We start from the raw sequence: 23,464 nt of genomic DNA, 5'->3' as shown, positions 1-23,464 counted from the left end.
ACAGAGAAACCCAGTCTCGGAAAAAAAAAAAAATAATAATAATAATAAAAATTAGGAATTTACGCTGGTGTGATAACGCATGGGGAAACCTAGACAGAACTGCTGCGAATTTCAGGCCAGCCTGAGCTACCTAGGGAGACCATGCTATGGTGGGGGTGGGGAGGACACGAACAGAAAAACCGGGTTCTGTGGGAGATCGTCGCACTTGCTCTCAAGCCGAGGCCTCCTCAGACACGCACGCACGCACGCACAAATTTAAAGGATGAGACAGCAGAGCAACGACCCTTAGTGCAACTAAACCGGAGGCTCGCCCGTGCTTGGGAGAATCTCTCGAGGCCAGAGGCCACTTGTGTGGCCGTACAGTGTGCTGACCCCGGGTGGGGTGGAAGTCGAGAGCACCTGGGGTGGCGACTCCCCGTCTTCTAGAAACTGCGGTTCGAGAACACACCCTAGGCTACCCTCGGTGGGCAGGGCCGCCCTCGCACCGTTCCTGACAGCTGGGTGGTCCGAGCGGGCCTCTCCACCCGGGCTCCGCCTTCAGGGTGTGTGGGCCTGCCCGCGTGCGGCGCATCGCCTGGGCAACCGACGCTGTGCGCGGTGCATTGTGGTCTGCAACAAAATGCAGGGGAAAGATCCTGAAGGAACCATTGAGTGCATGAGCCAATAGAAGGAGGCCGCTGACTGCGCTCAGCCAATAGCGGCGTGTGTCGGGGGCGGGGCCGCGGGCGCAGGGCGGGGCTAGGGATTAGGCGGCGGCGGCTGGCGTGGGGCTCCTTAGATGCGCCACGGCTTCGGTAGCGACCGGCTCTTCTTTGCTGCCTGAGCGGCGCCAGCACCTTCCTCGGGAGCTCGCAGCAGCCGGCTGGCCCCTGCTCCACGGTGAGTGAGGGCTCGGGGTCCTCCGGTCCCGGGGCCCGCGGTGTGGGCCGTGGGAGCTACACCTTGGAAGCGGGTGGGGGCGTCGTCCTCAGGGGCCGGCCCGGAGGGCAGCGCGGCCTGCACCGACCCTTACCTCTCCCGCGCCTCGTTCCACAGGCAACCATGTGCGACCGGAAGGCGGTGATCAAAAATGCAGACATGTCGGAAGAGATGCAACAGGACTCGGTGGAGTGCGCTACTCAGGCGTTGGAGAAGTACAACATAGAAAAGGATATTGCGGCCCATATCAAGAAGGTGAGGACCTGGCACCGCACAGTTCCTTCTCCCCTGTTCCGCGTTCCCTGGGCGCTTGGCAGAGTTTTCCTGTGGCACGCAGGGCGGCTCGGTATAGACAGTTCTAGAAAGGACGTAAATGGATTTTGCGTTTCTCTTGGGAAGACCAGACCCTCAACGCCCGAAGTTTGTTTTTTTTTTTTTTTTTTAAATCCCAGCTCCTTGGGGGAAAGCGCCACCTAGCAACGGTTTCCAAGACTAGGGAGCAGCGAGCAGTTCCCCCTACTGTAGGATTCCTGCTCCGAGGATCCATCTGGGTGTTGGGGGGGGGGTCCGCTGCGTAGGTGTTTCCAGCCGGGCTAGGAGGAGATTTTGCCAGCCTTCCAGCCGGGAGTTAGTCGGCAGTTCAGGGAAAGTGGGTGGCAGTGGTGGTTGGGGGCATGAGTGGAGGCTTGGTAAATGGCAGTTTGTAGAAAGCTGGCAAGACTGCCAACTTCTCAAGCTGTGTTTGCTGGAAGGAAAGGAAACTGGAACCGAAGCCGTGGGAGGGTTCCAGTGGGAACGGGAAGATGAAAGGCTTCATATGGAACAGAAATGAATACTTTTTTTGACAAACGCAGCAGTATGTGCATCTAGATTGTAAGAAAGGCATTTGGCTTAACAGACAGGTTTTCATACTGCATGCAGAATGAGATATGAGGAGCCTTAAAGAATTTTACATCGTCTTTGGCCCTGGTTCGATCTAACTAGTGAAGAAATTAACGTTTTCAGTTCTGGTGCCTGTTGGGATGGGAGAAGCGGGGAGCAGATACTCTCTAACTTGCTAATCTTTAAGACCTGGTAATAGCTGCAGAGAGGAGAGCAATTTTAAAGGCTAGAGTCTGGCCTAGCTAGCTGTCAGATTATGTTGCTAGCATTTTTATTTTTCAGTCCAGCTCGATTTAGATAATCGAGGCTTTGTCCTTTGGTCTTTCAACAAGTGTCATTAAGGTCTTTCTGGTCGTCCTGGATTTCGGGTAGATGGTAGGAATAACCTGATAGACTACAAGCGCTGATGTCATCTACTGTCATCGAATAAGTGAAGTCATCTGCACTAGGCATGGTGGTACACGCCTTTAATCCCAGCAGAGGCAGGCAGATCTCTTTGACTTAGAGGCCAAATTGGTCCACGTGTGGGGTTCCAGGACAGTCAGGGCTATGTACAAAGGACCCCCCCCCCCCAAGAAGTCAGGTGCAATCCCTGACAGAAATGTCTTGGAAAATGACCCTTCTGCCTTTCAGATCCCATTCCATCTTACCTCAGACTGCAAGCATGCTTGCAGTTCTGTTCTCTGTAGGTGACTTAAGAGTCGGGGAACATTCTTTTACTCTAGGAATTTGCTAGGGTTGTGAGTATAGCTCAGTGGTAGAGTGCTTTCTTTCCTAGCATGCCCAAGGCCCTGGATTCAATCCCAAGTGTGAAAACAATTGAAGATGCCAGCGTTTGCCCTTTCTGGTCGTGCAGGCTCTGGTTTTTCTAGAAAGTGAATTCTCCAGGTACACCACTAAAATTCTGTTTTATTCTTTCCCAGGAATTTGACAAGAAGTACAACCCCACCTGGCACTGCATTGTGGGGCGGAACTTCGGTAGTTATGTGACACATGAAACCAAACACTTCATCTACTTCTACCTGGGTCAGGTGGCCATTCTTCTGTTCAAATCTGGTTAAAAGCATGGACTGTGCCAAACACCCAGTGATCCATCCAAAAACAAGGACTGCATCCTAAATTCCAAATACCAGAGACTGACTCTTTAGCTTTGCTAAGGGAACACCTCGTTTGAATCTGTTGTGTTTTGTGCGGAGCATCATCCTCTGTACGAGTTTGTGGTTATAAAATAATTAGTAAAACAGCTTACATTTGTATTTATTTTCTAGGCCATACTTCTGTACCCCTCCCCCCTTTTCCCTCCCTTAGGCCATTCCTTTAAAAATAAATCTGTTTGAGATGTGTGTGTGTGTGTGTTAGTTCAGGTAGATAGGGTTGGAGCAGCTTACTGGGACTACATGGTTGAGGACTCACTGTGTGGGATTAGACATTTTAGTGCTCTTGGAATGTAATGCTTGACTGTCCACACTGGTTTCTCCAGATTATTTGGGCTATTAGGACCCATACCTGTCACCCCAGCACTCAGGAGGCTAAAAGCAGCACTGTAGATTCCTGGTGGGCCTAGATCAGAGGGACAGTGCCTTGGGACTTAGCTCACTGGGCTGTGCTCAGAAATCAATTAGTAAACGGATCAGTTTCACGGAACAAAGAGCTTCCTGTTGACAATTTCAGAGAAAAGCATATATGAGACTCCTTACAGGCTGAGAACCAACCCACACTTTATGGAAGTACAACGGTCCCAGCAGGGCTGCCTGTTTACCATTTTCACAAGATAAAGCCTTACTGCTTCACAGAATAGAATGCAGACTTGAACTGACCACGATCTTCTGGATAGCATCAGGTCAGTTACAGCTTTAAAACACTTTCTGCACCTGAAGTTGTTAGAGGCTGTGAGACTGCTTCACTGTTGATGTATGCCTGTGGAGGGCAGTAGGTTCTACCGTGTGGCTGCCATGACTCAGACTCAACACCAAGTCTATTCCATAATCCATCTTGCAGGCCTGTTGGCTTTTTGTGACTATCTTACGAAGCCCAGACTGACTTTACTTGCTCTAGCTGAGGATAACCTCGAACTAATCTTTAACCACTTGCCAAGCCCTGGGGTTGCAGATGTACACCATCTCTAGGTTGTTTTACTGCTTTGTGATAGATGGCATGAAAAGATGGGGTATTTTGGAGTAGGAGCCTACAGTTAGGGTATTTTAGATTTGTATCTATTTGGACAGGTAGAGATGTTTCCATAAATTGAGTCCCTTTCCCTCTTTATGGCCAGCTGTATATTATTTGAAACCCAACTGGAATTGACCATCAAAGCTGTAGTTCGCCCAGCAGACGATGGTCTCCATCAACACTCCTTAGAATGGACATTGAGGGTTTTGATCTATTTGATCTGGCCCATGCTTTCTGTCAATAGACTGGTAGCTTTTAACTTTCATTTTCAGGTTCAGATGCAAGAAAACATGTTGCTTATAGAAATAAAATTGGCTGGATGGTTTATGAATTATCGGTGCCTGCTCCTTCCTGTTAATGTAAAAGCCAGTAGTCTCCAGCTGGCTGAGAAAAAAAAAAATGTAGTTTAGCATGTCAGCTGCTCTTTCCTGCTGTTCTGAGACATCTGCAGTTGGCTGTCTGGGAGCCATTTGGAGACAGACAAAGTCTTATGTGATCTGTTAGTGACTCCTAGTGTGCTGTAGCCCTATTTATTTTGTTGTTGTCTTGCTTTTGTGTTTGGAGACAGGGTTTCTCTGTGTAGCCTGGATGTCCTGGAACTCTGAAGACTAGGCAGGCCTTGAACTCACAGAGATCCATCTACCTCTGCCTCTGCCTCCCAAGTGCTGGGACTAAAGGCATGCACCACAACCACCCAGCTTCTGCAGTTTCTTAGCAAGACTTGATACTAAGCGTCATGTTCAAAATACACGTGAAGCCTCTTAGCATCACACTGGACTGTACAGTACATGCTCTGCCTAGACCCATAAGGAATACCGAAGGGGCAGCCTGTAGTAATGGTCTGTTAAATGTTTTAAGGTAAGCATGAGCTCGGTGCGCAGCCCTAGCTGGCCTGGAGCCTGCTGTGCAGACTTGACTTCAGCCTGTAGCCGTCCTGCCACCTGGGTGCTGAGGCTGCAGTTTTGTGCCATCATTCAAGGCTCATAAGTACATGTATTCTTTAGATTTATATCTGTTTTACTGTTTATGTGTATCACTGTTTGCATGTATGTGTGTGCACAGTGCCCCCAGAGGTCAAGAGGAATTGGGTCCCCTAGCATAAGCTACAGATGGTTGTGAACCACCACGTGGGTGCTGGGAACCAAACTTCAATTTGCAAGCATAGTGAGTCATCCCCCAACCCTGTTATAAATTATTTCCTTCCCCACTCTCTCTTCTTTTTACTATAAACATGTATAAATGTATTCTGACAAGCCCCGTTTACTAAGACTGCTTTCACTGCTTTCCTGATGATGGACACGAGGATGGTCCTGGTGACAAAACTGACAGAAGGATGCTGACATGCACTGCCTTTGTTTCACCTCCCCCAAGAAAAAGGGACAAATAGCACCCACAATGTAAACTTTACTGCTTTACAAAATCCTACTTTTGTTTGTTTGCTTCTGGTGATGAGAACCAAACCCAAGCCCTCAACAGGCTAAGCATGTGCTCTCCCACTGAACCACACCTTCAGCCCCTGGTTAGTCTAATTAATATATGTGCTCACCGCTGAGCACCTCACCAGCCCAGGGTTCTAATATTGCCAGCGTTCTGACGTGGACCTGGGCTTTTAGCCCTAGATTCAACACTAGTCTGAAGGGCTGGTTCAAACCATCCTTGGGTTCCAATGATCCATTATCCCTCTGGAAGGCGGCTGTGACAGACGAGCTATGAGGAAGTTTCAGCACTGTGTGAGTTCTGGTTTTACCTGACTCCACACTGCACAGCCAAGTGTTAGCAGGAGTTGAGCAAAACCAGACCAGACACTTCTGGGAGAAGGCCCTGGTGGCCCGGGCAGCTACTAATGAGAGCTGCAAAAGTCAGCAGGGGTTTGTTTCCTCCTTATTGAGACTGGTCAATGCAGAACATGAATCCAAGGTTTGATGGCCTTCAAGAGAAGAGAGATGCTCAGCTACCTTCTCATGGGGAGATTATCTTCCAGCTCCAGACCTCCGCTCAAACGACCGGTTTGTGCTGCACACAGACAGGAGCTAAAGTTTGAAGCCAGAATGAATGGCCACAATTCCTGTTGTCAGGTTTTCATAGGTCACCTTCTGAAAGCCTGCATCTTCAATCATCTCCTTGAACTCTTCCTGAAACACAAGAGAAGCACATGGGATGCTTGGGTTTCGATCTCAGGGTGTTGGCTGTAAATTACGAAAGCTCTGTACCTGATTTGGGAACTTCCGAATACTTTCCACAAGGTACTGATAGGACTTCCAGTCTCCTGCAATGACCTCCCCAATGACAGGGATGACCTGGAAACTGTACAGATCATAAAGCCTAAAAATATATATATATATAAAAAAAGGGCAAAGATTAAGATTAGAGTGGATTCTAGGTGTATTCCCTGTACCAATAACATAAAGAAAAGTGTGGGGCTAGGGGAGATAGCCCGGCGGTTAAGAATGCTCTCTGTAGCCTGGCATGGTAGTGCACACACTTAATCTCAGCACTTGCAAGGCAGAGGCAGGCAGATCTCTTTGAGTTTAAGGCCAGCCTGGTCTATCTAGGGAGTTCCATGACAGACAGCCAGGGCTACATAGTGAGACCCTGTCTCAAAACAAACAAATCTTTACAAAAATGTGCTTGGATCAATTCCTTAATATTAAGTGGAGAGCCGGGCTGTGGTGGCGCATGCCTTTAATCCCAGCACTCGGGAGGCAGAGGCAGGCGGATCTCTGTGAGTTCGAGGCCAGCCTGGTCTACAAGAGCTACTTCCAGGACAGGCTCCGAAGCTACAGAGAAACCCTGTGTGTGGGGGAATAGTAAGTGGGACAGTGCAAGCCAGGAGTCGCTGACTCAGATGTCTACAGGGGTCAAGCAAGTGACTGAAACAAGGCAAGTAGGCCAAGAGCAAGGCCAAGAGGCCCACAGGGAGTGACGGCTGCATAAAACTGGAGGAAAGGCAGTTAACTCTGCCTCTGACGCCTGCGTGAAGGAGTTCACCCTACCAAGCAGTGACACATCTGATTTTTTCCAGTGAAGCTGGAAATCCAGGTTTCATGTTAATTTCCTGATTTTACGTTTTTAGCTAGCTGATGGGTTTGAGATAATCTTATTCATTCTGTAGACTAGTCTGGCCTGAACTCATACAGACACAGGCAAGGGTTAAACTTGAAGTGATCCTCCTGCCTCAGCTTCCTGTGTGCTAGAATTACAGGTATAAGCCACCACACCTAGGATTAAATTTCTTATTTCTTTTTTTTGTTTTTCGAGACAGGGTTTCTCTGTGGCTTTGGAGCCTGTGCTGGCACTAGCTCTGTAGACCAAGCTGGTCTCGAACTCACAGAGATCCGCCTGCCTCTGCCTCCCGAGTGCTGGGATTAAAGGCGTGCGCCACCATCGCCCGGCAGGATTAAATTTCTTAAAATACCATATGAGTCACACAAAACGAACCGTGTGGGCTAGGATGGCCTCTGGGTGTTTGCTGAGGCTCTTCTGGCCCAAGCATTTTCATAAGAACTCACTGACCTCTTCAAGAATCCCTGTCCCTTGGTACCTCTGAACTCACAAAGTCAGATGCCTGTAGCTTACTGGCTATTTTGGGGTAGGGAACCTTTTGCTAGACAAGTTTATAAAGCTCTGCTATCAATGCTAACCTGGATATGAGGGGATCATTCACTTGGCTAAACTCCAGACAGAGAAACCGTCCTCCTGGCTTTAGGACCCGATGGGCTTCCTGGAGTGCCTGAGAGAAAGAGCGAGAAGAAAATCCTCAGCAGACCTCTCCACAATTCCAAGGGTCAGAGGCTGGTTTAGTTTCTATGTGCACTGAATGAAACATTCCCCATAAATTCCCTTTTACATCCTTAGGATTTATAATGCAGAAATTACCCCATGTTCAGGCACTTGCTGCCCTGTGATTAGAGAAAGTTGCTGATGCAGGCAGATGGACACAGCTCCGTGAAGATGAAGCTTAGAATCATGCGTTAGAGCCACAGTGCGTATCTGTGCACCACTTGTGTGCCAGTGCTTGCAGAGGCCAGAAGAGGGCATCATATCCTCGGGAACTAAAGTTAGACACAGGTGTGAGCTGCCATGTGGATGCTGGGAATGGAACCTGGGTCCTCTGGGAGAGCAGCCATTGAGCTATCTCTCCAGACTCCAACATAACGATTTTAATTAAAGGAATATGACAGAAAATGACACATATGTGGATCATTCATTTTATATGGCACAGAATGCAGCACAACTTTACCCAATGAGAGCCTGGTGAACATCCTGGGAAATCTGCACAAATACAACCTACTTAGCTATTGTCAAAGGAGGAACTAAGAGTTTTATGTGATAACATGGAGAAAAATCACCACATAAGCCCAACCAATGGCTCAGGCCTATAACCCCAGCTACTTGGGAGACCACACAAGGCCAGCCTAACTTAATGAGACTACTAATGAGTATCTATAAAAAGCTCTTAAGCAACGCAGACACATACAAAATCACTGATTTATGTGTGCGTGTGTGTACTTGTGTGCACATGTGTTTCTTTAGAATGCTGAAGACTGAACTCAGGGCCTTGCACATGCTAGACAAATTCTCTGCCACTTAACTGCAACCCCAGTACACACCTGGCCTTTTCCCTGGAACTTGCTCTATGGACCAGGCTGGTCTCGAAATCAGGGATCCGCCTGCCTCTGCCTCCTGAGTGCAGACTGAAAATGTGTGCCCCACAGTTAGCTCCTCCTGCTTGTATAGCCAGCACTTTATTGGGTGAGCCATCTCCCCAGTCCTTCCTAAGCACTGGGGTTATAGGCATTGCCAGCACACCCAATTTAACAGACACACTTAAAAGGCACAAAACATCTTTACAAATATACACAAGGAATTGGAGACTGTGTGGGAGAAGAGGCACCAAATGCTGGGAGGTGAGTGTGAGGTTATCACTGACACAATCTTCAACTTTGATCTTATTCAAAAGTATTTCATTTTAATCTTAGTTTTTTGTTTTTGTGAGATACAGTTGTTACTGGGTCTGGCTACAGGACAAGAACTCATCACATAAGACTCCTGTGGCCTTAAACTTGCAATGATGCTCCTGCTTCTGCCTCCTGAGTGCCATATCACAGGTGTGAGCCACAACAACAGGCAAAAACACATTTCAGTCAGAGCATATAATAAACCTTTTATAGAGAAAGGGATGGCTATAAAAACCAAGCTACAGAGTGGGTGCTGGCTGCCTAGCACCACTACAAACTGCACAGAGCAGCAGAGCGAAGGGCTCGTTCTCGCTTACAATCTGATAGGTTCCAGGCTGAGACAGGGTAGACCTTTGCCTGCAGACTCTGGTGAAGAGGTACAGGATGGTAAACTGCTCACCTTCACCTTGAAGTCAAGAAGCAACAAAGAAGTGATGTGGGAAGTCCTTCTGTATATGTTTTGTGTTTATTGGTTAATGAATAAAGAAGCTGGCTGGGCAAAGGCAGGGTGGTATAGAGCTAGGCAGGAAAACTAAACTAAATGCTGGGAGAAAGTAGGCAGAGTCAGAGAGAAGCCATGTAACTGCAGGAGAAAGAGTCCCTCCAGAGCCTGGCGGAACTTTGCCAGTAGGCCACAACTAATGGGGAACCTTGTTAGCCAACCGTCTTTAAGAGGTGGGTCTTAGTTAAGGCGTGGCTTCGCTGGGACCCAGGGTAAAAGGTGTGCACCTCTGTGTGCATGCTCCCTGCACCTTTTCCCACAGGAATGTGCTTGGATTTCTCGTTTCCTATTTCATTAGTTTCCCCCTTATAATAAATATAATTGTTTTATCCTTAGCTAGCCTGGTCATTTCTACACACGACCTCATGGTGATGATACATAGATTAATAAAGACGGGTTAATTTAAGATGTAAGAGCTAGCTAGCAATACGCCTAAGTGATTGGGCAAGCAGTGTTTTAATTAATACAGTTCCTGTGTGATTATTTTGGGTCTGGGCAGCCTCCAACTACAAATAAGGTGAGTTTTTGTTTTATTTTTTGAGACAAACTCTCATACAAGAAGCAGTAATACCTGGCCTTGGTTGTTTTAAATAGGATCTATCAGGCCAGGAAACATGTGCCTTTTTTAATCCTAGCACGCTACAGCCAGAAGCATACATAATGAGTCTAAGGCCAGCCACGGTAACAACATGAGACCTTTTCTCCAAAACAGACAAAACAAGCCCACAAAAACCAAAACAACGGCAACAAAGATAGGCTCTAGCTATACAGCCAAGACTGGCCTGCAACTCTAGCTCAGCCTCCCAGACCCTGTAATTGCTGTATATGTTGACATGCTTGGCTTAGGAAACTACATTCTAGCAAATTATCAAACCCAGAGAGAGGGTGGCAAAGACCCTCTGGCCTGTGGCCAGGGAGAAATTATATCTGAACTGGAGTGCAGTTTAGTGGACGGAACCTTAGCCTGGAGGAATCTATGGACGTTGCAGTAGCTAGTATCCTAACTAACTGGAGGGCAATCATGTGGTCGTTTGCAGAGGCTTATGTGCCCACGCCTGGTGTCACAAATAGTGCAGAATGTGGAAAAGACAGAAAAATTTCCCTTCATAGTAGCAAAGTAATTATTTACAGGATTAATTTGTCTCTTCAGAGAGAGTTTTTTTTTAATTTATTTCACTTTATGTGCATTGATGTGAAAGTGTCAGATCCCCTAGAACTGGAGTTACAGACAATTGTGAGCTGCCATGTGGCTGCTGGGAATTGAACCCGGGTCCTCTGGAAGAGCAGCCAGTGCTCTTAATCATTGAGCCATCTCTCCAGCTCCCTATGTTTACATTTCTTTTATTTTCTCTTTTAAAGATGTATTTATTATGAGTACAGTGTTTTGAGCACCAGACCTCATTACAGATGGGTGTGAGCCACCATGTGGTTGCTGGGAATTGAACTCAGGACCTCTGGAAGAGAAGCCAGTGCTTTTAACCTCTGAGTCATCTCTCCAGCCCGAGAGAGAGGGTTTTTTGTTTATTTTATTTTTGTTTTTAAGCTGGATGTAGTAGCTTACGTCTGTAGTTCTAGAATTTGGGAAACTGGGGCAGGATTGCTGCAAGTTCAAAGACAGCCTGGACTACACAGTGAGTTCTAGGTCAGCCTGCTATTGAGTGAGACCCTGCTTCAAAAGAACAAAATGAGGATTTGTTTTTCAAGACATGATTTGTTATATGGGTCTTGCTGGCCTGGAATTCACAATATAGAACAGGCCTCAAACTTAAAGCAATCCTCCTGCCTTTGCAGGAGTGTTGAGAATATAGCCATATGCTACCACACCTGCCTACAAAGTGCTTTTTTTTTTTTAAATTAAAAAATATAGCCGGGTGTGGTGATACATACCTTTAATCCCAACACTTGGGAGGCAGAGGCAGGTGAAGCTCTGAATTCAAGGGCAGCCTGGTCTACACATGAAGTCGCAGACAGTAAGTTCTATGTCAGGACTACATATGGAAACCTTGTCTCAAAAACAAATCACACACACACGCTCTCTATATCTATATCTACACCTATATATGTGTGTGCATGTGTGTATGCGTACATGAGCATGCACGTGGAGAACAACTTGCAGGAGTTGATTCTTCCACCGTGTATTTCCTGGACTAAACCCGTTAGGTCTGGTAGCAAGTGCATTTACCTGGCACTTTTGATCGTGGTTTCCAAGTAATAAAATAGAGAAAGGGATGGAGGTGGCAGAGAGAGGGGGAAGTAAGGGAGAGAGAGAAAAATAAAAACAGGACGGGGAGAGAAGGGCAGGGAGGGAAGAAGGCTTAGAGAAATGCTAGACAGCTCAAGGCCCCTAACCGCTAGGAGGCATGAGCACACTCAACTGACCTACGGGGTTTCCACAAGGCCCCACCTAAAGGTCCACAGCACCTCTCAACAGCGTTACCCTCAGGTCTCTTGGAGAGTACTATTCAGACCAGAGCGATCCCTACAAAGAAAGTCTTGCCTAGAAATAGAGGAGTCAGACAGTGGGGGCCCACAACACAGAAAAGAAGCCAGTTTCTTGCATATGGTCTTTAAATGTTTGACAGAATGTTCAGGAGGAAATGAAGAGTTGAATCCTATTGAGCTATGAGCATTCTCTTCCCGCTGTACTGGAACCATGATGTTCCCTTCTGCCTGCACAGCATCCGAGTGCCTCTTTCTGTGTCTGACCACGCCTCTGACCTGCAAACTCACACAGCTTCACAAAAGGAAACAGGAAATGCCATGGTCCAACCATGAAGAGAATGTCAGTGCCAACCCGAGCAACCAAGAACTGGTTCTGGCTTAACATTGTGGCAACTAAGAAACAAAAAAGCCCTAGGGCTGGAGAGATGGCTCAGTGGTTAAGAGCACTTACTGCTCACACAGAGGACCCAGGTTACAGTTTGCAATACCCATATCAGATGGCTGTAACTCCAGCTCCCGAAGATTCAACATTCTCTGGTCTCCAAGAGCACTTGCATGACACAGTGCATAAAGACTCACATAGGTACATACATATATACATCAATAAAATATATATATACATACACATATGTATGTATGTGTGTGTGTATATATATATATATTTTTTTTTTTTTTTTAAGAGACGAGCTATGGAGATAGCTCAGTGGGTAAGAGCACTTGCTGTGGAAGGAAGAGAACCTAAGTTCAAATCCTCAGCACTCATGTAAAAGCCATGCTTCTCAGGGCCAGTATACCAGCATACACACACCACACACACACAAAGATGAGAAAGAGGAGGAAGAAACCTCTAAGTTTAAATAGCCACTCCTCTTAAGTACTGGGCCCAGAAAAGAATCTTCCCTGTCTTCACCTGGGATAGCTCCACTCCAGAGGAACTGCTATCCTGAAAATCACATGCATCCCGGGGATGCTAGATCTATTCATACCCGGTCAATGTGTGTGACATTCCGGATCCCAAAAGCAATGGTGTAAACATCAAATTTGTCATCATCAAAGGGCAGTTCTTCAGCATCTCCCAGTACCCATGCAAGTCCTGGAAGACAAAACCAATTATGGATATAAGTCTAGGTCTAGGTAGCTATTTCCCACCGCACCACAGAAGTAGTGAATCTGAGGATTCTGTAGGAAGCCAAATAAAAGTGTAAGTGCCCTAGGCATCAATGTGTGTGGCCTTGTGGTGGGGGTGGGGGTCCAGTGGCATAGAGCCCATGATGCAAAGTTTGGGTAATGCCAGAGTTGAAGTGAGAGAATTCAAGAACTGTTTGGTTGTTGTGGAATATTACTTTCACTATGTAAAGGTGTGTTACATTTGTTTATGCTGCATTTGTTTAACAATGTAAAGATGTGTTGCCTTGCCTGCCTAAGGCACCTGGCTGGTCTCATAGGCAGTAGAGCAATAAGCAGGGCTGGCAGGCAGAGAGAATAAGTAGGAGGGAGAAGAGAAGAGAGAATGAGAGAGGAAATGAGGGAGGCGCCAGCCAGCCAGACATGGAGTAGGACATACAGAATCAAAGAAAGGTTAAAAAGCACCAAGTCAAAATGTAGATGAATAGAAACAGGTTAAACTAAGTTATAAGAGCTAGTGGGACAAACATAAGCGAAAGGCCGAGCATTCATAACTAATAATAAGTCTCCATGTCATGATCTGGGGGCTGGCGGTCTGAGAAAGTCTGCTACATTTGGTGTCGTGGAGACCAAAGATTCGGTGTCAGAAAACACCTGCCTTCTCCACTGTACTCCTGGCTGCCTTCACTGGTGTCCTCCAATTTTAAAAACCTAACTTATAGCAGGGCAGTGATGGCACACACCTTTAATCCCAGGCAGAGGCAGGCAGGTCTCTGTGAGTTCAAGGCCAGCATGGTCTACAGAGAAAGTTCCAGAACAGGCTCTAAAGCTACACAGAGAAACCCTGTCTCAAAAAAAACAAACACCCACTAACTTGTGTGGGGACAGCTACCCAGCAGCATTTCTGTTTCAGCGCTAGAGATCAAACCCTGGACATTCTGTGTGCTGGGCAAATGCTGCCATTGCACTACATATCTAGCCCTACCTTAAAGCAATGTTTTTCCAACCGAGTGCTTCGTAGTTAGCACTGTGGTAAAGAGTTATGGCCTTAAGGTTTTACTTACTACTTTTTTTAAAAAAAAAAAAATAGTTTTCAAGACAGGGTTTGTCTGGGTAGCCCTAGCTGTCCTAGAACTCACTATGTAGACCAGGTTGGCCTTGAACTCACAGGGAGTCCCCTACCACCACCACCCAGCTCCAACTTTCTTTCAACTTTTTATTAACTAAATTGTCCAAAACTGACCATAAAACAAACTCACTCAAAACCAGGCTGACCTTGAATTTTTGATTCTCCTGCGTCAGCCTTCCAAATATCTGGAATTATAGGTCTGAATGATTGGTCTGGTTCTAAATTCAAACGACAGTGGCTCCTCATCAGTATAGCTGTGTCCTGAAGGACAGTGACTTCGATTCCATTTACTAAGGACCAGCAAGGCGGCTCCCAGGAAATGGTGCTGGTGCCAAGACTGACACCTGAGTTTGAAACTACTTGGGGGAGCCGGGCGGTGGCGGTGGTGGTGGTGGTGGTGGTGGTGGTGGCGCACGCCTTTAATTCCAGCACTTGGGAGGCAGAGGCAGGTGGATCTCTGTGAGTTCAAGGCCAGCCTGGTCTACAAGAGCTAGTTCCAAGACAGGATCCAAAGCTACAGAGAAACCCTGTCTCGAAATACCAAAAAAAAAAAAAAAAAAAAAAAAACCAACTACATGGGGGAAGGGGAAGAAGAGAGAACCATTTCTTACAAATTGTTCTTTGACCTCCACAAAAACACGTTTATGCACACACACATATAGGCACACAACGGAAATTAATGTAAAAACTCCAATACTGTCAAATAAACATTATGGGAGGCCACTATTTTGGATTATGCTCTTGCATTAGGTCCAAGAGACCAGACTGAAAATTACAGTGGATGTCTTGTGCTCGAGTTCCTACATCCATGTAGAAAATGACCTGTGAAACTTGAGGACTAGCACAGCCCGTCCACTTTACTCCTACACAAAGAAGGGAACTAGAAACACTCCGCTGATAGCCACTCATGCCCTTCTGGACTCATTTACAAAGACGGAGACTCTGAAGCAGCCAGTTGGCTTTTGATTCTTCCCTTCTGTTTTCTCCAGTCTTTATCTTTTCATAAAACCAACCTCCTTGTTTGGTCATCAGAACATTTTGCTTCCCTCTGAAGAGCAGGCTGCCCTTGAACTCAGACCCACCTGCCACTTCCTCCCAGGAGAGTTTCCGCCTAATTGACTACCTCTGGAATAATGTCAGCAAAGGACAGATTCCAACCATTTAGCTCAAAGGATTTTTATTGTTTGTTTCTGTGTGTATGTGTGACTGAGTGTATGTAAGTGCACCACACATGTACAAGAGCCCACAGAAGTCAGAAGAGGGTGCTGGAGCCCTGGAACCTGAGTCTTAGGCAGTTGTAAGCTGCCATTTGGATGTTAGGAACCCACTGCAAGAACCGTCTGCTCTCTCAGTCACCAAGCCATCTCTCCAGCCCCTAGCTTAAAGACTGTAAGTGGCTTTACTTTTCATTGCTTAATCAGGCAGGTAGAGGTAGAACTGACTATCAGGGGCTCAGGACCAGCCCTAGCTGCTAGCCTGGATAATGTGACATTTGTCTCCAACAACAGCGAATTCCTAAGCAGGTTCATAGCCACACTGTAGAGGAGATGGTTCCAGAAATGGAACATTACCTATCATTTCACTGTTTGTTCTCTGTTTTCTATGGCTGAGCACCAGACAAAGGAAATGCATTTATCAGTAGGAGTAAGATGCTAGTGTCTTTGTCCAGAGACTGCCTTCTGGCTAGCGTGGATAGCGAACAAAGGAGTCCTTCATCATGAAAGCCAAGTGGGCTGTAGTTCGTCTAGGCAGCTTCTTTTTGATATGTGAGGAGGAGGAAGAGAATAATTGGCCTAAAATAACCAGACATTCAAGTGGGAGGGGGGACAGAGAAATGCTGACATTGCCCAGAGTGTTAACAGAGGACCTTCTTTGTGACATGGCCCTTTTCTCTCTGGCTGCCTGCACTGCCTTAAAGGCACAGAAGAGGGCAGTCTGGCAGTCCTGGAGAGCTAAGTCAAGAGGGCAAGCTTTGTTGTTTGAGATGGTTTGTTTCACTGCGTAGCCTGAACTGGTTGGGAACTCACTACATAGAGCTCTCACAAAGGTCTACCTGCTTTTGCCTTCCAAATTCTGGAATTAAAAGTATGTACTGCAGCCGGGCGGTGGTGGTGCATGCTTTTAATCCCAGCACTCGGGAGGCAGAGGCAGGCGGATCTCTGTGAACTCGAGGCCAGCCTGGTCTACAAGAGCTAGTTCCAGGACAGGCTCCAAAGCTACAGAGAAACCCTGTCTTGAAAAAAAAAGTATGTATTACAAGTCGTTGGTGGTGGCACACACCTTTAATCCCAGGGTTCAAGAGGCAGAGGAAGGCAGATCTCTGAGTTCAAGGCCAGCCTGGTCTACAAAGTGAGTTCCAGGACAGGCTCCATAGGTACGAAGCTTGGTTGTCTAGGGCAAGTATTTTGAAATATTCAATGGTCAGATGTAAAATCAGTGGCAGGGTAGCATAGTCAGCATGTGCAAGAACCTGGGTTCAATCTCCAGTACTTAAAAAGGTTTTTAGAAAGAAAGAAAAAAGGAAGAAAAAGAAAATTGTGTGACTTAAAAAGCTCCTGTTCTGAATTCAAGGCCAGCGTGGTCTACAGAGTGAGTTTAGGGCTAGCCAAGGCTATACAGTTAAGACCCTGTCTCAAAAAAAGCAACAACAAAACCAACAACTTGAAGATTTTTAGGGCATGAGATGGTTCAGTGGGTAGAGGTGCTTGCTGCCAATCCTGACAACACAGCCCAGTTTCCAGGACCCACGTGGTGGAAGGCAAGAACCAACTCCCACAAGTTGTCTTCTGACCTCCACACACATGCTATGGCACCAGTATAATCTCCTCTAGCCCCCATAAATAAAAACATAATTTTTAAAAAATATTTATTTATTTACTATGTACACAATATTCTGTCTGTGTGTATACCTGATGACCAGAAGGGGGCACCAGACCCCATTACAGATGGTTGTGAGCCACCATGTGGTTGCTGGGAACCGAACTCAGGACCTCTGGAAGATAGGGCAATGCTCTTAACCGCTGAGCCATCTCTCCAGCCCCTAAAAACATAATTTTAAAAAGTAACAATGGGGGCTAGAGAAATGACTGGGCTGGAGAGAGGGCTCAGCAGTTAAGAGCTTTGCCTGCTCTTCCAAAGGTCCTGAGTTCAATTCCCAGCAACCACATGGTGGCTCACAACCATCTGTAATGAGGTCTGGTGCCCTCTTCTGGCCTGCAGGCATACACACAGACAGAATATTGTATACATAATAAATAAATAAAAATTAAAAAAAAAAAAAAAAAAAAAAAAAAAAAAAAAAAAAAAAAAAAAAAGAAAAACCAAAATAAATAAATAAATAAATAAATAAAATAGATAGATTGATAGATAAATAGATAGATAGATAGATAGATAGATAGATAGATAGATAGATAGATAGATAAAAAAGTAACAATGACTGGAGAGATGGCTCAGCAGTTAAGAGCACCAGCTGTTCTTCCAGAGGGCCTGAGTTTAATTCCCAGCACCCAGCAGGTTTACAAGCATCTGTTATTTCAGTTCTAGATCTGATGCCCTCTTCTGCCCTCTGCAGGCACCAGGCACCCACATGCTGCAGAGACATATATGCAATCTAAACACTATACAAATTAAAAAAAAAAAAAACTGCAACAACAAAAAAGAGGATCCTTAAGTTCTTTGGGCCACACAGCACCACCCACCAAGCTTAGCCCATTGCTCCAATTCTGGAACACACCTATAAGCAGGGCTCAGCCACCATCTTCAGTCCCTGATGACTGGTTACACGGCCAGTGGCTGGACCATAAACACTTGAGAACTGATGTGCATCGCCTTACTTCCGAAGCCGGCAAACAATGCTGCGTCGGCTGAGGGACTCACCGGCTGTATGTCCTTGGTCCACAGCTTTCTGTTTTCCAACCTTTAGCATCTCCCTGTTGATGTCACAGACCGTGACGAGTGAACCACCTAAGGGGTCCTCTTCATTCTGGTACTTTTTGGCAATTTCTTCCCAGGATAAATTTTGCTGAGCCCGTAACTGTCTCCTCTGTTTCCTCTGATGCTGTGCCTGAACATAACGAAGGAACCGGAATGCAATGTCACCTGCGGGAAGCCAACAGAAGGAAAGATAAGAATGAAACCAAGCAAAAAGTATCCAAAGCCTCAAAGAGCAGAGGCAGGAGGCATGTGATGGAGGAAGGATGCTTCTGCTCCTTTCAACAGAACCGTTCATCCCTCCACCCCCAAAAAGGATGCATCCGGCTGGGCGGTGGTGCACACACCTTTAATCCCAGCACTCGGGAGGCAGAGGCAGGTGGATCTCTGTGAGTTGAGGCCAGCCTGGTCTACAAGAGCTAGTGCCAGTACAGGCTCCAAAAGCTACAGAGAAACCCTGTCCCGAAAAACTAAAAAAAAAAAAAAAAAAAAAAAAAAAAAAAGGATGCATCCGTGTTGTCTAGGCTGGCCTTCAACTCCTGATCCTCCTGCTATAGCCTCCTGAGCTGGGACTATAGATGCATGCTACCATGCCTAAGTTACACTAAACCTTTCTCCTTCCTTCCTTCTTTTCTCCCTTCCCTTCCCTCCTTTTTTTTTTTTTGTTAGTAGAATCTTTTTAATTCAGAAAAAAAAAATTTTTTTTTCCAAACACACACAGGAGGGGGTATGGGTAAGGGGAGGTATCTGTCTGTCCAGCCCCCGGCCCATGTGGTTTTGGCAGCAATAAGGGAAATGGGGTAATGGCTCAAGAAATAATGGTACGTGTGTGTATGGAAAGAAAGGGTGCAAAAGCTGAAGGGAGCGGTGGGGAAGGGGACAGATGAGGTCAGTACTGGGAACGCCGCAGGTGGGAGGCCATTCATAACATTTCTTGTTGATCAACCGTGGACACCTTCTTTGCCCATCAGCAGGACTAGCGTCTTGGCAGTCATGGTGACAGTGACATTGAAGGTGAGGGCTCCTCCGGTGCTCTTGGTACAAAGATCCATTCCTTCCCTCCTTTCTTATTTTCTCATTTGATACTGTTTCATGTAGCCCAGTCTGGCCATGAGTTCACTAAGTAGCTAAGGATGATTTTGAAGTCCTGGTACTCATGCTTCCACTTCCTGGGTGCTGGGATTATATGTATACATCACACAACTGGGGTTTAAAGTAATTTTCACATTAAGGGCTGCAAGTGAGGCTCAGTGGTCTCCGGAAAGTGCTTGCCTAGCATGCACAAATTAAGGGGCCCCACACCTAGCAGAGCATACACCAAATAACCAAACATGGCTGTGCATGCCTGCAATCCCAGCACTTGGGAAGTGGAGGAGAGAGGATCAGGTCAGCACAGCTATGTAATGCGTTTAAATTTAGCCTGTGATACATGAGACCTGTCTCAAAAAAAAAAAAAGCCACTTATGATGACATATGCCCAGTACTAGGGAGGCATGTGGACCTTTGTGTTAAAAGGCCTGCCTGAAAAAAAAAAAAAAAAAAAAAAGGCCTGCCTGATCTACATAGCAAGTTCTAGGCCAGACATGGCAACATAGTAAGACCCTCTCTAAAAAACAAAAAACTACAAAAGTAATATAAATAGTATAAAATGGCTCTCTGCATCTTTAGGTTCCAATCTATAGATGTGACTATGGACCACTGGGCAGTGAGGCCTACCAAACCCACAGACTTTGTCATCATCCCCTAAACAATACAGTGAAACAGCAGCTTACCTGGCATCTGTAGCTGCCATGTGGCATTGCGCTCAAAGCAGGAGCCTAAGCAAGCGCTCTTCCACCAAGCAACACCTCAACCCAGCACACATTCTGTCAGTGTTATTATTGCTGCTTTGTTATAGACAGGAAGGGAGTTCACATTGTCTAGGTTGTCCTCAAGTTTGCTATGTGGCAGAGGGTGACAGTTTCTGTTCCTTTGGCCCCCACCTTCTGAAGGATTGGACTATAAGTGTGTATGGCCGATCCTGGTTTCTGTGGTTCTGGGGACTGAATCCAGAGTTTCATGCATGCTAAGCAAGCTCTCTGCCAACTAAGCCACATCTCCAGCTCTTAATTGTTTGCTTTTCTTTCTTTTTTTTTTTTTTTTTTTTTTTTTTTTTTTTGGTTTTTCGAGACAGGGTTTCTCTGTAGCTTTGGAGCCTGTCCTGGAACTAGCTCTGTAGACTAGGCTGGTCTCGAACTCACAGAGATCCGCCTGCCTCTGCCTCCGAGTGCTGGGATTAAAGGCGTGCGCCACCATCGCCTGGCTCTTTTATTTTTAAATTTTTATTTATTTATTTTGTATTCAGTGTTCTGCTTGCATATATCTCTGAAGGCCAGAAGAGGGCACCAGACCTCATTACAGACAGTTGTGAGCACATGTGGTTGCTGGGAATCGAACTCAGAACCTTTGGAAGAGCAGGCAAAGCTCTTAACCATCTCTCCAGCCCTATTTGCTTTTCTTATTAGGTTTGTTTATTTGTTTGTTTGTTTTTTGAGAAAGGGTCTCTCTGAGTAGCCCTGTCTGTCCTGGAACTCAGTCTGTAGACCAGGCTGGCCTTGTACTCAAGAGATCAGCCTGCCCTTGCCTCCCAAGTGCTGGGATTAAAGGCAGAGATGTACATGTTCTTAGCATTTTTCTCCGTAGGTGCTCAGTGTGCTATAAGGAACAAAGGTCTACAGTATGATGCCTGATGTGGGAGTGGATAAGGCAGGAAGGCGGCCTAAATAGCTTATGTCCTGAACAGCTTATGTTGTGTGACAAAAGGCCTCTCTCCAAACAGAAGGAAAGGAGATTAAAGGCCAAACGGAAGATAAACAGGCTGGAGCAAAGCTTTATGACACAAATTTTTCTACAGTACTTGTGAAGCCATGGTTTACTCCCAACCATTGAGGAGGAAAAACAAAACAAAACAAAAAACAAGCTGGGCATGGTGCCCTGGGCCTGTAATCCCAGCACTGGGGGGGGGGGGGAGGCAGAAGCAGGAGGATCACAGGCCGCAAGGAGTTTTAAGGCCAGCTTGGGTTGTTACAAAGGGAGTTTAAGGTCAGCCAGAGCTACACTGTCTCAAATACAAAAAAAAAAAAAAAAAATCCAAAGAGATAAAGCAGTCATTCAGATAATGAAATGTCACAGAACACCTTTTAGTTGGTAAAATCTTTTCTTAGAAAAAGCACCAGGCACGAAGCTGCCCTGGAGCGACATGCTTGCCCTCTATCAGAAGTCAGCAGCATAGTGATCCTTCAGTCACCACCGCTAGCCAAATGGCAGGTGCGGTAGCCCACTTCACCAGCAGACAGGTCTAACAGGATACTCAGCCTTCTCAAGGACACCAAGCAGGGTATTACCTGTGCCTCCAGCCACATCAAGTAGTTGGGTCCCAGGCAATGGGTGCATTTTCCTGATCAGCAAATCCTTCCAAGCACGATGGATGCCGAGACTCATCATGTCATTCATCACGTCATACTTCTTGGCCACACTCTCAAACACCTGATAGACTGGCGTGAGACAGACATAGTTATCAACGGGACTGTGTGGGGGAAAGCTAAAGGAAGAAACAAAGGGATGCTTTCCCTCTTGAAAGTCTGTCTTTGCAAGGTGATGCTAAGCCACAACGCTTAACATTAAACCAAAGATGCACCTTAACATTGTGTTTCCCTTCTCATGGTGCTGGGGATTGAACCCAGGGTCTTGCACATGCTAGGTAAGAAGCCCATCAGCAAGTGATTTCCGCAGACCCCAACACCACCCTGCATCAAATGCTTAAAGGTTCACTAGAGAAACCAACCTATTTCCTAACGCCCAGCATCCCCATTCAAACTCAGTGCTGGATTAACTGTGAGTGTGAGCATGAAATACAAGCTTCGGGCAGTTTTTATTCCATGACTCATTATGAAAATAAGAGGTATATGTCATAATCAGGAACCAGTTATGTCATCTACTTTATAGACTGCAGGCTGCTGTGTGTCATCATGGATCAGTTAATCAGCATACACTCATTCATGTCAGACTACAATACTTCTACTGTGTCCTTGTCTCTTGGTGACAAACCCATTTGGTATATTTAAATAAATGAAAGAGGAAATTGAGCAACAAAGATGAGTGACCAGGGGAATAAGGGTAAAGATTAGCAAGCGTGACTAAAGCCCTGAATTTAATCTCCAGCAGTGCCAAAAAAAAAAAAAAAACAAAAACAAAAACAAAAAAAAAACAAAGCAAGCAAACAACAATAGCAACAAACAACAAAGAGTTCATCACAGAAATGGTGGAGCAGAATGAGAATGCGTGTCAGTGCAGTCACAAGCAGAAGAGGTGACTGTGGAGACACAGACACTGATGTGGCCCAAGAGCCTCTAGATCCACAGCAGAGGAACTTTGTAAGGGTAAACTTTCTAACCTGGGCGAGGCATAAGGATTGTGGCAACCGGGTTCAAGATGACTCAGAAGTGGTAGAAAATAAAAATTAGAGGGTCAGGCTAGGCGGTGGTGGTGCAAGCCTTTAATCCCAGCACTCGGGAGGCAGAGGCAGGCGGATCTCTGTGAGTTTGAGACCAGCCTGGTCTACAAGAGCTAGTTCCAGGACAGGCTCCAAAGCTACAGAGAAACCCTGTCTCGAAAAAAAAAAAAAAAAGTTCTGGGTAAACCTGGGCTGCAGAATAGAATCCTTCCTAAAAACAATGGCCAAAATAATTTTACAAGTACATCTACTTTGAGTTTGCTTCTGGAAGGAGTTCAGTGGCCTGGTTCTGCAGTAGTGTGAGGTGATGCAGACTGCAGTGAGCTGCCACAGGGCTCCTTCTGATACCGAGGCAGGGTCTGTCCCACTTGCATTCAAGTCAGAGTTGCTTAGTGGAGTGGAGGCCACAGTTTTGTGCCACGTTCTTCCCGAGCTCCAAAACATGTTTCGGATGACAGGAGGTGGCTTTGGGGACTGCTGGTGAAAACCAGGAGCCATGAGGACCTGTTCTGTCTCATTTTGCCCCTGAGCCATTCAGAGGCCTAAGGATTACATTATTTAATATTATTTTTAACTGCATAAATCTAAAGATTTCAAAGTTTCAGTAATGAGAATTGACCCCAAGTCCTAGAACATGAAAGGCAATAGCTGTACCCATGCAGCAGAGTGTAGAGCCAACCTCCCCCGCACAACAAAGCTTTTCTCTTCCTCCTCCTCCTTCTTCTTTTTTAAAAAAATATCTATTTATTTATTATGCATACAATATTCTGTCTGTGTGTATGTCTGCAGGCCAGAAGAGGGCACCAGACCTCATTACAGATGGTTGTGAGCCACCATATGGTTGCTGGGAATTGAACTCAAGACCTTTGGAAGAGCAGGCAATGCTCTTAACCACTGAGCCATCTCTCCAGCCCCCA

The 23,464-nt window shown here is 46.1% G+C and overlaps 2 protein-coding genes across 3 annotated transcripts in view; one reads left to right on the top strand and one right to left on the bottom strand.

Annotated features, from left to right (window-relative positions):
* Positions 1-731: 731 nt before the first annotated feature.
* Dynll1 (dynein light chain LC8-type 1) lies at positions 732-3,143 on the top strand. Its single transcript, XM_050131559.1, has 3 exons — positions 732-879; positions 1,036-1,173; positions 2,724-3,143. The coding sequence occupies exons 2-3, from the start codon at positions 1,042-1,044 to the stop codon at positions 2,859-2,861; spliced, it is 270 nt and encodes an 89-aa protein (XP_049987516.1). The 5' UTR covers positions 732-879; positions 1,036-1,041; the 3' UTR covers positions 2,862-3,143.
* A 2,215-nt stretch (positions 3,144-5,358) lies between these two features.
* Positions 5,359-23,464, bottom strand: part of Coq5 (coenzyme Q5, methyltransferase) — a 31,123-nt gene continuing 13,017 nt past the window's right edge. The window contains exons 2-7 of one of the 2 annotated variants that reach the window (XM_050131558.1): positions 21,439-21,588; positions 18,002-18,223; positions 12,858-12,964; positions 7,611-7,699; positions 6,180-6,291; positions 5,359-6,101 (exon numbers count right to left, since the gene is read on the bottom strand). In XM_050131558.1, the coding sequence (XP_049987515.1) occupies positions 6,000-6,101; positions 6,180-6,291; positions 7,611-7,699; positions 12,858-12,964; positions 18,002-18,223; positions 21,439-21,588 (782 nt within the window). In that variant the 3' untranslated portion in view covers positions 5,359-5,999. The remainder of the gene's footprint in view (positions 6,102-6,179; positions 6,292-7,610; positions 7,700-12,857; positions 12,965-18,001; positions 18,224-21,438; positions 21,589-23,464) is intronic. The other variant, XM_050131557.1, reaches the window with a different exon arrangement.

This window comes from Alexandromys fortis, unplaced genomic scaffold, assembly GCF_014885135.2.
Source record: "Alexandromys fortis isolate MF-2015 unplaced genomic scaffold, M_Fortis_MF-2015_v1.1 scaffold_382, whole genome shotgun sequence".
In the NCBI taxonomy this organism is placed as follows: domain Eukaryota; kingdom Metazoa; phylum Chordata; class Mammalia; order Rodentia; family Cricetidae; genus Alexandromys; species Alexandromys fortis.
The sequence above is the reverse complement of the archived record's forward strand: the minus strand, read 5'-3'. Positions and strand labels throughout refer to the sequence as shown.